The sequence below is a fragment of the Acanthaster planci genome, linkage group LG10 (assembly GCF_054643075.1).
Source record: "Acanthaster planci isolate LZ-2023a linkage group LG10, COTS_SCS, whole genome shotgun sequence".
NCBI classification, from domain to species: Eukaryota; Metazoa; Echinodermata; class Asteroidea; order Valvatida; family Acanthasteridae; genus Acanthaster; species Acanthaster planci.
In genome coordinates, this window is record NC_141786.1 from 8882709 (window position 1) to 8895216 (window position 12508).

At 42.5% G+C, this 12508-nt stretch overlaps 1 protein-coding gene and 1 long non-coding RNA gene across 5 annotated transcripts in view; one reads left to right on the forward strand and one right to left on the reverse strand.

Moving 5' to 3' along the window:
• The window catches only part of LOC110984959 (uncharacterized), a 29322-nt gene extending 26474 nt beyond the window's left edge, over positions 1-2848 (forward strand). For all 4 annotated transcript variants that reach the window (XM_022245627.2, XM_087142190.1, XM_087142192.1 and 1 more), the window contains 2 exons: positions 461-631; positions 1541-2848. In XM_022245627.2, the coding sequence (XP_022101319.2) occupies positions 461-631; positions 1541-1679 (310 nt within the window). In that variant the 3' untranslated portion in view covers positions 1680-2848. The remainder of the gene's footprint in view (positions 1-460; positions 632-1540) is intronic.
• Positions 2849-4222: 1374 nt separating this feature from the next.
• LOC147797738 (uncharacterized) lies at positions 4223-8807 on the reverse strand. The gene is made up of 3 exons (XR_015426693.1): positions 7807-8807; positions 7184-7247; positions 4223-4615 (listed from the first exon to the last, which is right to left on the reverse strand). It is a non-coding gene; the product is annotated as an uncharacterized LOC147797738 (long non-coding RNA).
• Between the last annotated feature and the right edge of the window lie 3701 nt (positions 8808-12508).

Here is a 12508-nt window from a genome sequence, read left to right on the forward strand (position 1 = left end):
GAATTTACAGAGATGCATAACATCAGTGTGGTGCTATATACCCATTCGAATGAAATCTTTTTGCAAAGGCAGGTCTTGTATAACATTATTTTCTGTATGGCAGCATGGGTAAAAAACAGTCTAAGCAATCAGAAATAAAGGAGGGAACACTGAATATTAGACTGTTAACATTTCAAATCATGGAAATGTAGTCACAAATGTTCAACCCAGGTTCAAGGTTACACACTGAAAATAAAGATAAGTTGCCATGATTGATTGTTTCCGTTTGGTTTTCCTTCAGGTTATTGCATTTTCTATGGGTGGTCCTAAACTTCTGCAAATGACCGTACTTCAACAAACTGAAGGACTTCCAGAAAGCATGATTTGGTCGGTCGTTGGTTTGGCGTTTTGGGTGGCTTGTTCAATTCTTGCTGTGGGTAAAATTCTTTGTCACAATGACGTATCAATTTTTCTTTCTCAGAGTTGTATCAATCGGCCAATTCAAGATGTTGTCCTGCGCTTTGGCTGGTACCCAGGGCCAAAGCCAATACAACTACAATTCTCCCAATCCGGAGACCTGGCTTGACCTGGGTCACACGGACACGTGGTACATGAAAGACGAAGATGGCGACGGAAGAGACGATTACTGCAGGTGATAAGAAGCACTACCCCTGCGGCAAAACGCTATAACGAGCAGGTTGTACGCCTTAGTGTTTGAGCAAGAGGGAGTTGTGACTTGCCAACATGAGTGTGGTGCCACCAGAGCAAAGCCATCTCTAGTTTATTTTAGGCAGTGTTCGAAACGGGCTTCCATAGCTACGGCCGGACCTAATGTCAGGGCATGTACTAGCAATGGAAAGAAAACCTAGACCTAGCTTTAAGACAACAAATTCGGTTGCAGCATTAGTCTCCACGAGGAAAAGAAGTGACTGGATTGCCGATTGGCAGCTCAGCAGAACAATAAAGAATGAAACGTATCATGATGTCTACTTTTCAGTACATGTATGCGTATATTTGATGATACATTGAAACTGAGACAGGCATATTGAATGTTTTAAGAAGAGAATAGTTTAGGCATTTAATAATACATAACACATTAACAAGGGATTTATTATTTCTTTTCTGTACATGCATGTACGCTAGGGCCTCATCTGTGCGCTTCTCACCGTTGAATTTAATCCCCCCCAGTGGATGAGCAAAAATGCAGTGTCATAATCTTTGACTGCTGATCCTCGTGAACCCATTCATGAAACAGTCGCTTTCAGAGCTGCTGATGTGATGTCGTGTATCAAAGGATTCGAAATGTTCAGCACAAATAACATGCCCAAAAGCAGAATGCCTTTTGATCATCACCAATGACAAAAATTTTCCCTTTGACATTTGCTCTGGATGTTGATTTAAAAAAGCCTTGTGTGTAATTTGCCAGTCTTATTCCATTAGGGTATATCAACAGGCTTGTCTAGTTGTAGTCGAAAGGACCATAATCTAGCCATTTGACCCCTTGCCTTTGATCTGTGGATAAAGAAATATCACCTTGGTTGCTCTTATTTCTTGTACACAGGTGTGTTAGTGCGCCACCTGATACATACATCTCGTGCTTGAGAGCTGGAGAGAAGGGATTTGAAGGGGAATTCAAGCCACATGGGGCCATCCAAGGTGATTGTCAGCACATCACGGTGAACAGGATGCTCGGCCCGTGAAGAGGCACACTTTTACCAGCTTATGATGCGTGATACGATGCCTAGTGTGAATAATAACAGCTCTGAAACCTAACTGTAGCCTAATATAGCCTTGTTGCATAAGGAAACAGGTGTATGCATGCTGTAATGATTGTAAATGTTCTGGGGTAGCATTTAACTAATATTAATAAGTTTTGAACAGAATCAAGTTTGACAAAGGCTAATTGTAACCAGTGGAATTTGTGGCAGGAAATTGGGAGAGGGGATAAGGGTAGGGAAATGGGGGGAGGGAGACTTGCCCGCACATCCACGTTTTGAAACGTGGGTGGGAGAGGGGTGCTGACACTATGTGACACTAAATACTAAGCTATGTTCGTGTTGTGTACGCCTTTAATAGATTATTTTCATGCAGATTCGTACATCAAACCACATATTTGTCCCTGTTTTTGATTGTTTTCCTTTTGAGTGACATTGAATACATGTTGGTTGTTGGGAAGTCCGAAGAATTCTTCACAATCCGCTTTATTTATTTTTTCACTACGAAAAAGTAGGAATAAATTAATAGTCCATTCCCATGGCCAAAAAAGTGTGTGTGGAAGGCGGGGGAATACATAGCCCCGTATCCCACTACTTATTTACTACATTCGAGCCATATCGTTACCAAGAGCACCATTAATACAATGTTCTGCTTTTCAGGAGGAAATTTGAATGTCTCAATCACATGTTTTTCATTCTTCATTACAGGAGGTTATTGTTAGAAATAAGGTTATTCTGCAAAATCAGAGGGACATATTGTTAATTTTTATCTACTTCTCCAAACCAGCAAATACGTGTTTTGAAGTCTATATGAAATATAATATGTTTGAATGAGTAAACTAAAGTAGTGTGCACGTAGAGTAGTTCGTATTATGTAATGAGCTGAGTCACAAAATCAGTAAAGAGACCAGTTACCAGACCTGGGACAAACAAAACCAGACAGAAAAGTAAGCACAAAGTCAAACTGGATCAAAAAACTAGACACAGGATTACGCCAAGTCACAGAATAAGTTTAGACTCGAAACAAGACCGGTGAAGAGAGCGTCACAAGATAGACAATAGACCAGACGAACCCCCCCCCGCTCGCCTCCGAGTTCCGCTCGTTGGTAGTTTTTTCTCTCTTTCTCTCAATAAATATATAATTTTTACCATAATTTTCGGACCATAAGCCTCATGCATACTCTGTTTCTCACGTTGAAAACAGCTCTGCAGTTTATACTGAACTCCGGGCGGCTTATACGGCAACAGTTGAAGAATGAAATCAGTCACTAAACGCCGCGCCGTGCCCGATGCAGCTTATTAAACCTGGGTCGCCGCCCCAGCCGGCCAGCCACGCTTAGGGCCTACCAGCGACGCAGCGTTCCGGCCGCGGGGAAAAGGCAGTCATGTTTTCATTGCTTGCCGTTTACGTTGGCTCTACTCATGTGTTGGAAATGAAGGAAACCAGGCCAGAAAGATTGAATAGACTTGTAAATGCCCTGTAAGTATTGTTCACACTGCACAAATTGTGTGGTACGTCTGTTCGTTTTTGTCTTTTACGGTTGTGTAATCCATGTTATTTATCATTATACTGTTTTTTTGGTTACTAATAAAAAAAAGAACTGCTGTATGACCCACCCAGCAAGGACATTAATCCAGCCCACGAAAATTGGTAATTTCGAGGACTTGAGAGAGTTTAGGTTTAATGAAAACACTCGTTCGCGCGTAGCTTCACGTAACAATTGAAGAATGCGTACCCGAGAGTGGCATGGACCCTATGGGCACTTTTCACTTTTAACGTTTGTGTGTGGAGCAATATTTTACCTCCAGTTTCACAAAAGGTGAAATTTAATCAAACTCCGAATATTCTGATTAATGTCGATACCACATAACCGCTACAAAGTTCCGATGACATTCTAGGTTGGTCCGATTTTCCGATTTTTACCCGAACTGCAAAATGAAATGCGCCCCACCCAATTTTTAGTTAGACGAGTGGAGGTAATAATGATTTACTATCGCTTGTTTGAACTTCTAAATGTTTGTGTGAAATTTTCTGAGATTTTGAAAATAATAATGTTCATATCACTCGCTCATCACCCAGCGCCCGATTCAACGTGCTGGTGAAGAGCAAATTCATGTAGGCCCTACCAGGCCAATTTACGATACGCTATGAACTTGAAAACTGAAGTATGGGGCCTATACAAGTCTTACATGTATCCTTCGGTTCGCGACAAACATGGAACTTGTTGGTATTGTGTTTTAAAACACATTAAGATAGGCCTTTGTATAAAAATATGTGTTCACAGTGCCAAAAGTTGCACTTTTGGGTTTGACGACCACCCCCCCGTCTCTGGTCAAGCAACGGGCCTGTCGCCTGTTAGCAACCTAGCCATCTTCACTCCAACATCATTGTCAGGTAGATGACCACACGTGTGTCTTTTGTAAGGGCATTCTATGTCTCGTTGGACAGTAATGTTGGACCCTCAAACCAACAGAGCATCGAAGAAATGTCTTCATCGATGGACTGCACGTGGTACACTGTCGCGGCATTATCGGAGACCCCTCTTCTTTTAATTAATTCAGACTTATGTGGGTGATGGCAAACATGATGTGGAATATTCACACTCAGCCTCCAGTCCAATGTAAGTCTTCCGGTGGGAATTACTCAGCATAGCCTTTACTCTTTATCATTCACACTGACCATTTGTTGTGACCATTGATTTACCTGCATCCCTACAGTTTCCTTTAAGGCTCTAATTTCGCTTTAAACTTCAACAGACCTTTTCTTCAGGTAGTCTTATATTAGATTTTTTGATAGACCGATCATCACGAGTGACTCATCACTGTGAAAGATAGACTCGCTCACCAATGCCAGGAATCTTTCGTCTTCACGTCATCTTGAGTACACTCTTTCTGGTCATCAGTAAGCATCCCAGGGAGGTCTATGTTGATGAAAGTACAAAAATAACAGAGGCAAAATATTACCCAAATGCTTGGGCTGATCACACTTTGCTTTACTGTGACATCAGTCTTGTTCCCAAAGAAGACACCTTGTTTGGCATCTTCCTAAAATCCAAAACCACCCTGTGACAATGTTCGGATTCTGTGAACAGGTGGGATACAGGATGCACCTTTAATTTTCCAGAAAAGTGTAGTGATCAATGAGTCAAACACCAGAGGTTCATCAAGGCCAGTTGACCCATTGATAAAAGTTGGCTAGTTACTTGGAATGTGGTGGCAGAGGCCAGTGCACCATACCTTTCCTTTTTTCATGGAATAATATTTCTTTGAAATGAAGGGGTGGAAGTTTTATGGGAAATTGATATTAGTTATGGTTTACATCATTTGGTTTTATTCTGATTGGTCGATGGAAATAGTCATTAACTTAGAGCAGGATGATGTAGCTTTACCGCATAATTTACTTATGACTTATATTAAGTAACTATCTTAATATAGTAGATTTGTATAGTATAAACACCCTGAAAGTGTGTTGAGAAATCGAGTTGGAACTTTGCGAGCAGAGAGCTAAAGTCTGATGCGACCAGTTTCGATTCTTTAAACATGTGAAGTGTTTTCGTGTTGAGAAAATACTTGTTTTGTGGAGTATTTTGCTGCGGTGAAATAGTTGTTAGCAAACAGGAAGATTTTCCCTACCAGCTCCCTTTTTGACTGTGAGAAGCTTTGCATAAGGCGAAGTTTGAAAACAAAAGAAACTCAAATTCCTGACCAATTTCTGTTTGTCAAAGAACACTTCTTCCAATCTGAATTGTCCCTGCACTTGGGCCAGGACGATTGCTTCAAGTTCGGCTACTGAGACTCATAATTCAGCGCTACTAAAAACATCTCGTGACAAGTTAAGAAGTCGAGATTGTTAAACACCCTATCACCCATGGCACTTCAACGTGCGGGCTACCTGCTAGACACTTCTCCATATCAAACAGCATATATAGGCAACTGCAACATTTGTACTAACCAGGCGCCCGGTGTATGATGCATCTTTTTCTGGCAAGTTGATGCTTCACTTGGGTATATCCTCTGTTTATGGGATATGGTGGCCAGATACGAGAATACTGAGATGTAATTTCTTGTCGGTATCACACGACAGACGTGCCTTTTGAGCGCTTCTGCGTCTTTTTCAGCTAGGCTTTACTTCGCTATTTAAGATTTGTTGATAACGCATTGCTTCATTCTCAGTTGAGCCCACACATCTCGCTGCCTGGTTAAACTAACGCGGCATCACCATAAATTTGAACTATCAGTCGCAGATTTCCAATCAAGAAATTTTCAACGCAATCTAGCTTCTCTAGAAGAAAGTTGAATCGCCATCTATTAGGAAGCAGAAGATTTCAAAGACTGCTGTCCCTTTCAAGAGCGAGTCTGCAGTCCAACCACACCGAATCCATCAAAAATCTATAGCGGAATCCGCATTGAGTTCCTTGGATCTGGGTGTTTTCATCGGCATGAAGTAAGCCTACAAGAGGCACTCGACTCCGTAAAACAGCGCCAGAAACCCATAAACTTGGCACACCGCTTGGCTTTCAGTTGGGTAACTGTCAAAGAATACACCGCCAACGACCTTAATGGTAACTCTGATCATGAGAAAAGGCTGCAATCTGCGAAGGATTTATTTCATGAAGTGTTCCATGCCATACGTACACCATTGTTTAGTTTCCGGTCGTTGCGACACGCCAAACACAATTTACACCTCCATCATTGCCTGCTTTGGGGCATCACTGTACTGCGCGACTGTTACTAATAACAGCTCAAACTGCATGATGCATATCGAGCGAAACTTATCCAATCAGCTGGTATCATGATTATCGTGGGTGGCGAGTCCCTAGAGCACGTTTATAAGCAAGGTCAATAGTGGTTATATCTTATGGTGAAGCTGGATATTGTGACTGGATTATGCTCGTGTGTAAAACGTTGATTCTCGGCAAGCGCTTTTAAGAAATTTTTGTTGTGTTAATTAAACTTTGGGGATGTTACCATTGGATCCAAATACGACCTAGGCACATGACGGCGTACAGAATGAAATTCCCCCAAACGCTCATTATGACCGCCGCCAAATAGCCTTGGCATAGGGACTGGGAATATTTAGTTATATACATTAATGGCACCCCGCAAGGCAGCATAAAAATTTTGGATAAGAAATTCGGTACTGTCGTCTTTGAGGTGGACCCCGGCAAAAATGGTCCTTATCCTATCCTATCATATCTGGGGATGTGGAATCACCAAACCCGACGCAAACAGGATAATTCTATCTATCCATTCTATTGGGCCTATACAATCACAACATGTATGCCCAGTTTTGCGTACTACAGCCAATCAAATTCGGTTCCAATGTGACCTCATAAACTCGTTTGGATCTAGATGAAAATTATAAGTGTGTATGTATATTGATGACTGTGTGCATATCCTACTGATGGAATTGAAGTCCGCATTGTACATGTCAGTAAATGTACGTCCTTTCGATTCTTATTGCATCAACTTACTTTGTGTAGGCCTACCTTTTTTGTTGTAGGCTACTTGATGATAATGATGTTTTTCTGCTGTTGTTGCTACAGATGCTCCCTTAAAAAGAAAATAAATGTAAAACTAAACTGCTGCAAACTGCTTGCTGACTACACCATTTTTGCAAAATACAAAAATAAAAACAAAATACAACAAAATAGTGATAGCTAATGTGAATAATACACACAGCTGGATCTCAAACTCCACTTTGGGCTACTGAAGTTTAGAGCCTACAAACATTTGGCATGCCTAGCCTGAATCCTAACAAAAAAAGCCAATCGTGTGGACATCTTTATGACTCAACAGAGCTGGGGTTGCCAAACATTCCCAAACTTCGCCACTTTTCTTGACGGAGCATGTTGAAATAGTCATAACATTAGAGATAGGCTAAAGGCCTAGCCTGTCACTATCACAACACATGGCCTAACGTTAGGTTAGGTCTAAGCCTATCTTCAGAATTTGCACAAGTCATTTTCTAAAGCACAAGTTCTTCACAATCACATAGGCCTACATGTATGTCTGTGTAGGCCTATGTGGGCTGAATAACCTAAGGCATGCACGTTAATGACAATGATCACCCGCGGGCCTCACATATACTGTACACAATATTCTTACGTACATAGCACAAGTAGTCCTTGTCTCCCTCCGACAGAATGACCAGTAGCGGGTCTATCCCTTCAGGTCATGCGAGCAGAGCTGCCCAATGTGTGCTGGACAGAACTCCAAAGGTTTTGTGTTCAACTTTCTTAGCTTTGCCAGGTCACGATCAGCAGTCTGGTTGAGTAAAGCCGAGACCAAAGATCTTTGGTCGAGACGTACCACGCGTCACAAACGTCACGAACCACGTACGTGCAGTTGTAAGCCACTGAACAAATGCTACGGCTTCATTAGCCATTTTATTCAGAAGAGTGAACAGACGTAGCCGTAGGCCTACATAAACAATGTCTGTTTCAGATACGGCTTACAGCCGACAAAATTGAGCGGCGAAAACCTTGGCTCGTAGCCAACCAAGTAAAATAAGCGTACTCAATAGTAAATTTCGCCACGGTAGTACAGCGACTCCAGTTTGGAGAACATGAACATTGAAAAATCACAAAATTCCGATGGTGACGATTATGCAATGCTCCATTTTTAGATTTTTAGATAACTACCGCATACAGGTTACGTTTGCGTGCGATTTCTGAATCGTGCCACAGATAATCTTGAACATGGCTCAACTCTTTCCAATTGTTAATATGTAAAATTAGTTCAGCTGGTTCTTTAACACTTACAAACTGTTACATGTCACATTTTTCAAATGCTTCCGTTTAACTTAAAGGGTTGGAGCCCCATTTTGTAGCATTTAAAACGTTATTCATGTAGTAACATTGGGAAAGTGTTGAAATAGAACATTTGATTTTAGAGTGTAGACGACATCAAACGTCGTCAAGGTAATAGGAACAATACCAAGATGAGAGACTTTCTGCCCACTTGCACCCTCAATACACACTTGCACCGCAGTCAGTTTGAAGTGTTGAAGTTTGGGGTGACGCCTCCTGAGTTCCTCAATGATGGACGTTATCCGTGACCCTGAGTCTATCAGTGCCTACAACTTTCACCGTTGTCATCCATTCTATCTTCATTGTGTGGATCGATCATCTGCTTGTGTTCAGGAAATTCGCTAATCGAGGAAGACGAGGTCACAGGGTCTTTGATTTGGAGGGCTCCATGCACCGGGCATGCTCTGCTGCCGTAGGCCGTTGTAGTTTAATGATTAACTTCTGTATCCTCAGGCGAAACGGCCCTCTTGTGCACAGCGATGGCAGATGAATACATGGTCAAGGTCCGCGTCGGGCTTAGGACAAGAGTGATTGACAGTTATCTCTTTTTTTTTTAATTTAACCATCGTTATTGAGGGTAACCCACCCAGCAGGAGCTGATCATTTAGGGCCCTAATTAAAAAAGAAATAAAATCGTACTAAAAACATTACCACAAATATACAAATATGTCAGAGTCATCCACAAAAGATTCTTCATTATTAAAAAAATAGCTCAGAATTTACATTTAAAATCCAGTAATAAGATACACAAGCAAAAAGAAAAATATTTTAAAAAGAGGGAAGAAATAGATACAAGAAAAAAGACAAAAAGAAAACACTGAGAGAACATTGAGGGCCCCCACCTCTCCCAAGAATGAATAATAACCATCCAAAAATGCAAGTAGGGCCTACAGATGAACTACCAGAGTGCAGGATTAATACATGAACGTCGGACTCATATCCCATTCTCTTTCAGCAGCCGCCGAAAAGCAGACTACAGGCCTGTTAGTCAACGAATGGCGAGAGGAATATCATTTAAAAATCAGAAGCTCTAGAACTAAAAATGTAATTCTTAAAAAGTTCACATTTATGCTTAGGAAGGACGAAGTTATCCTGTGATACTGCCCTGGTCATTGGTCGATTGCCAGGCTGGATCCGGTTGAGTTTCCGGCACAAATAGTCCGGGGCAACACCGATGCCAGCCCTAAAAGCCTGGCAGCCAAGTTGAAAACTGTCATTGTATCAGGGGTCATATCGCTTGAGGATACAGAAGTAAACCGTTAACCTACAACGGCCTACGGCAGCAGGGCATGCCGGTGGAGCCCTCCAAACCAAAGACCCTGCGACCTCGTCTTCCTTGATTTGCGAATTTCCTGAAAACAAGCAGATGATCTAGGCTACATTCTCTGTCAGCTGCCCTACTATTAAGATACGATCTTGAAGAACCACATTGGTTGCTGGTTGGATTTCGTCAGAATCTTGGACTGTAGTTTTCGATGTCCCCTCGTCTTTTGGGGATGAAGGAAATACCCGTGAAGACTTTGTCTGTAAACGAACCGACTGAGTTTGAGCCTTTGCGGGTTTGAAAAGAACTACCGTTTTGTATTTTCTCGCAATCTGGCGTACGTCCATCGGCAATTCTCTGGACGTCATCTCTCTCAGTTTCGTGTTTCGGTGCCAGCCACTGGGTCACCTTTTCATCCTGCACTCCCCTCACAAACTGCTGGGTGAGCATTCTATTGCGCGTCTGGAGCTGACGACCCTTGTTGTTTCTTTCCAAAATTGTGCAAAGAGTTGCCTCCAATTCCACTCATAGAAACCACTCATAGAAATCAGTCAGTGGATCTCCCAGGAGTGAAACATCTCCATATTGCTAAGAAATTCCGCGAACGCGAACCCAGCTGTCTGTTGTTCTGATGGCGAGTTTAGAACAAGTGTTCTGGTAGCACTACTAGGTATTTCACCACTGTCGAGAACTGCACATGGGAGGGCATGGATGTAGATACAATCAGATCCTTAATTTCTCTTATCCAGTCATTGATACCTATTCCCGATCCTTCTCGGCCTGTGAATACAGGGACATTCTTCAGCTGATTGTATTGTGGGGAAGGAGCAGGGACTTGTGGAGAACCAAATGGACGTAGACTGTGAGGTGTAGAGCTAGGACGATCGGGCACTTTAGAGGCTCGTCAAACAGATGAAGAGAGCTGTCGAGGTTACTGTTGTGGTTGGAGTTCAGGGAGAGATGAGATTCTGTTTTCAAAGTCTCTCAGATCATCGACAAACATCTCAGGTAGTGACTGAAAATTCGGCAACTTATCTGATGGCAACGTTCGATGGGGTTCCATAGTCGTATGCTCTCGACGCCGAGGTCTCTGAGGAGTCAGTGCAGGGAGATCAAGAGTTTTCTCCTTACCTGAGTGCGGCCAGTATAGGCAGGTATCGTTGACACTCTACCTGTTACCTCCCTCTGTAATAGGAGTTAGGGTAGCCATTTTCGTCGTCATATCCAATACGTTCATCTTTCCTCCATAACCTCAAAGTCATGAAGCCCGCCCCCCCATCCCAGTCTCAGCGTTTTAACGAATATTGTCGATAAGCGTTTTCATGCCAAACGTTTTTCGAGCTAAAGTCTGTAAACACAGCCGCAATACTGTTCTGCATAGTGACTTGAAGGAGGTCAAGAAAGCGCTCGGATTTTCGTTCTTTTGCAAAGTATAGGTACAGCAAAGTTTTGCGTTTATGTCCGAAGCTCAAGCCCGAGTGTAGAACGGCCAACAAATACGTGCGTCACAAAATGATCGCAGCACGTTTCCTTTCCACTGCTTGTGCTTTGCAGATCAAATCATCCTCACCAAAAAAGCATTTATCTCCGCTGTTATGACATCACAGACAAAGGCATTGAGTTCCTATTCAACGGCTGCGAATGACTACTGCAGGTAAGCTATATAATAATGATGTTCTTTCGCAGCGGAGGATTCTATAACCCGACAGGTTATAAGAATCGACACGAGGACGACTTGAGACAAAGTTGTACTGTAGTTGATGTGGTTTATTCGGCTGGCTCGATGTGCGGCTCTCTGCCCAATTGCCAGAACTCATAGGGATTTTATACATTTGCTGGACATTCCATTTTTCATCCATCATACAAGTTTCCTTGCCTTATTAGGTATTAGCTACTATTCTTTGAATATTAATACAGCGTGTATGAATATGTTTGGTTCATTTGGATTTGAGGGCTGGGTTAGTCAAATTAATGAACACTGACTTTTCCTTATAAGGCCAGTAGGCTGCCTCATGACCCATCCAGTCCAGCCCTGCTTTCCTCCCCAAGGGCCTTGTGGTTCAACTAGTCATTCCTTGAGTGAGTCTCATTACTTGGAAAGCGGCTCTACTGTTGAAGGTCAATACGTGCATTGAACTTAAGTAGCAATACAACATGTGCTATTTTAACATGGTGATAATTCATTTGGTTTCACATTATTGGGAGCACCAGGGGCGTGTTTAGGCGCCCCCCAAATGGACTTCGTTTCAGCTTCTGTCATTGCTTTTCACCACTTGGTTATGCCTCTGCCATTGGTTGTCACCACTTGGTTATGCCTCTGTAACGTCATTGATCTGACCAGATGAGAACTGAAGGTTAGAGTGGCATGGTTACAGCACCAGTTCAAAATGGCGAGAAAACAAACAGAGAATGAATTTTGTCACCCTTCCAATGAATTCTGCATTTAATTTTTTTTTCTAGAACGCAGAAGCTTGCCTCAATCGGATGAAGTCACCGTCTATGAGTCTCCGTTTTGTGGGCCACCCTTAACATGCTCCTGGTTGTTGCTTTGATGGCCAAAACATGCCCTAGACTATTTAGGTGACACTGTAGGGCTTTATGATGCCTTGGTAATCGGTCGCTGATTTCCCAAGCGACCTTGAATCATCTTTTCTTAGAGTTGTCTCCATCAGCCAGTTCAAGATGTTGTCCTGCGCACTTGCCGGTACTCAGGGCCAACGCCAATACAACTACAACTC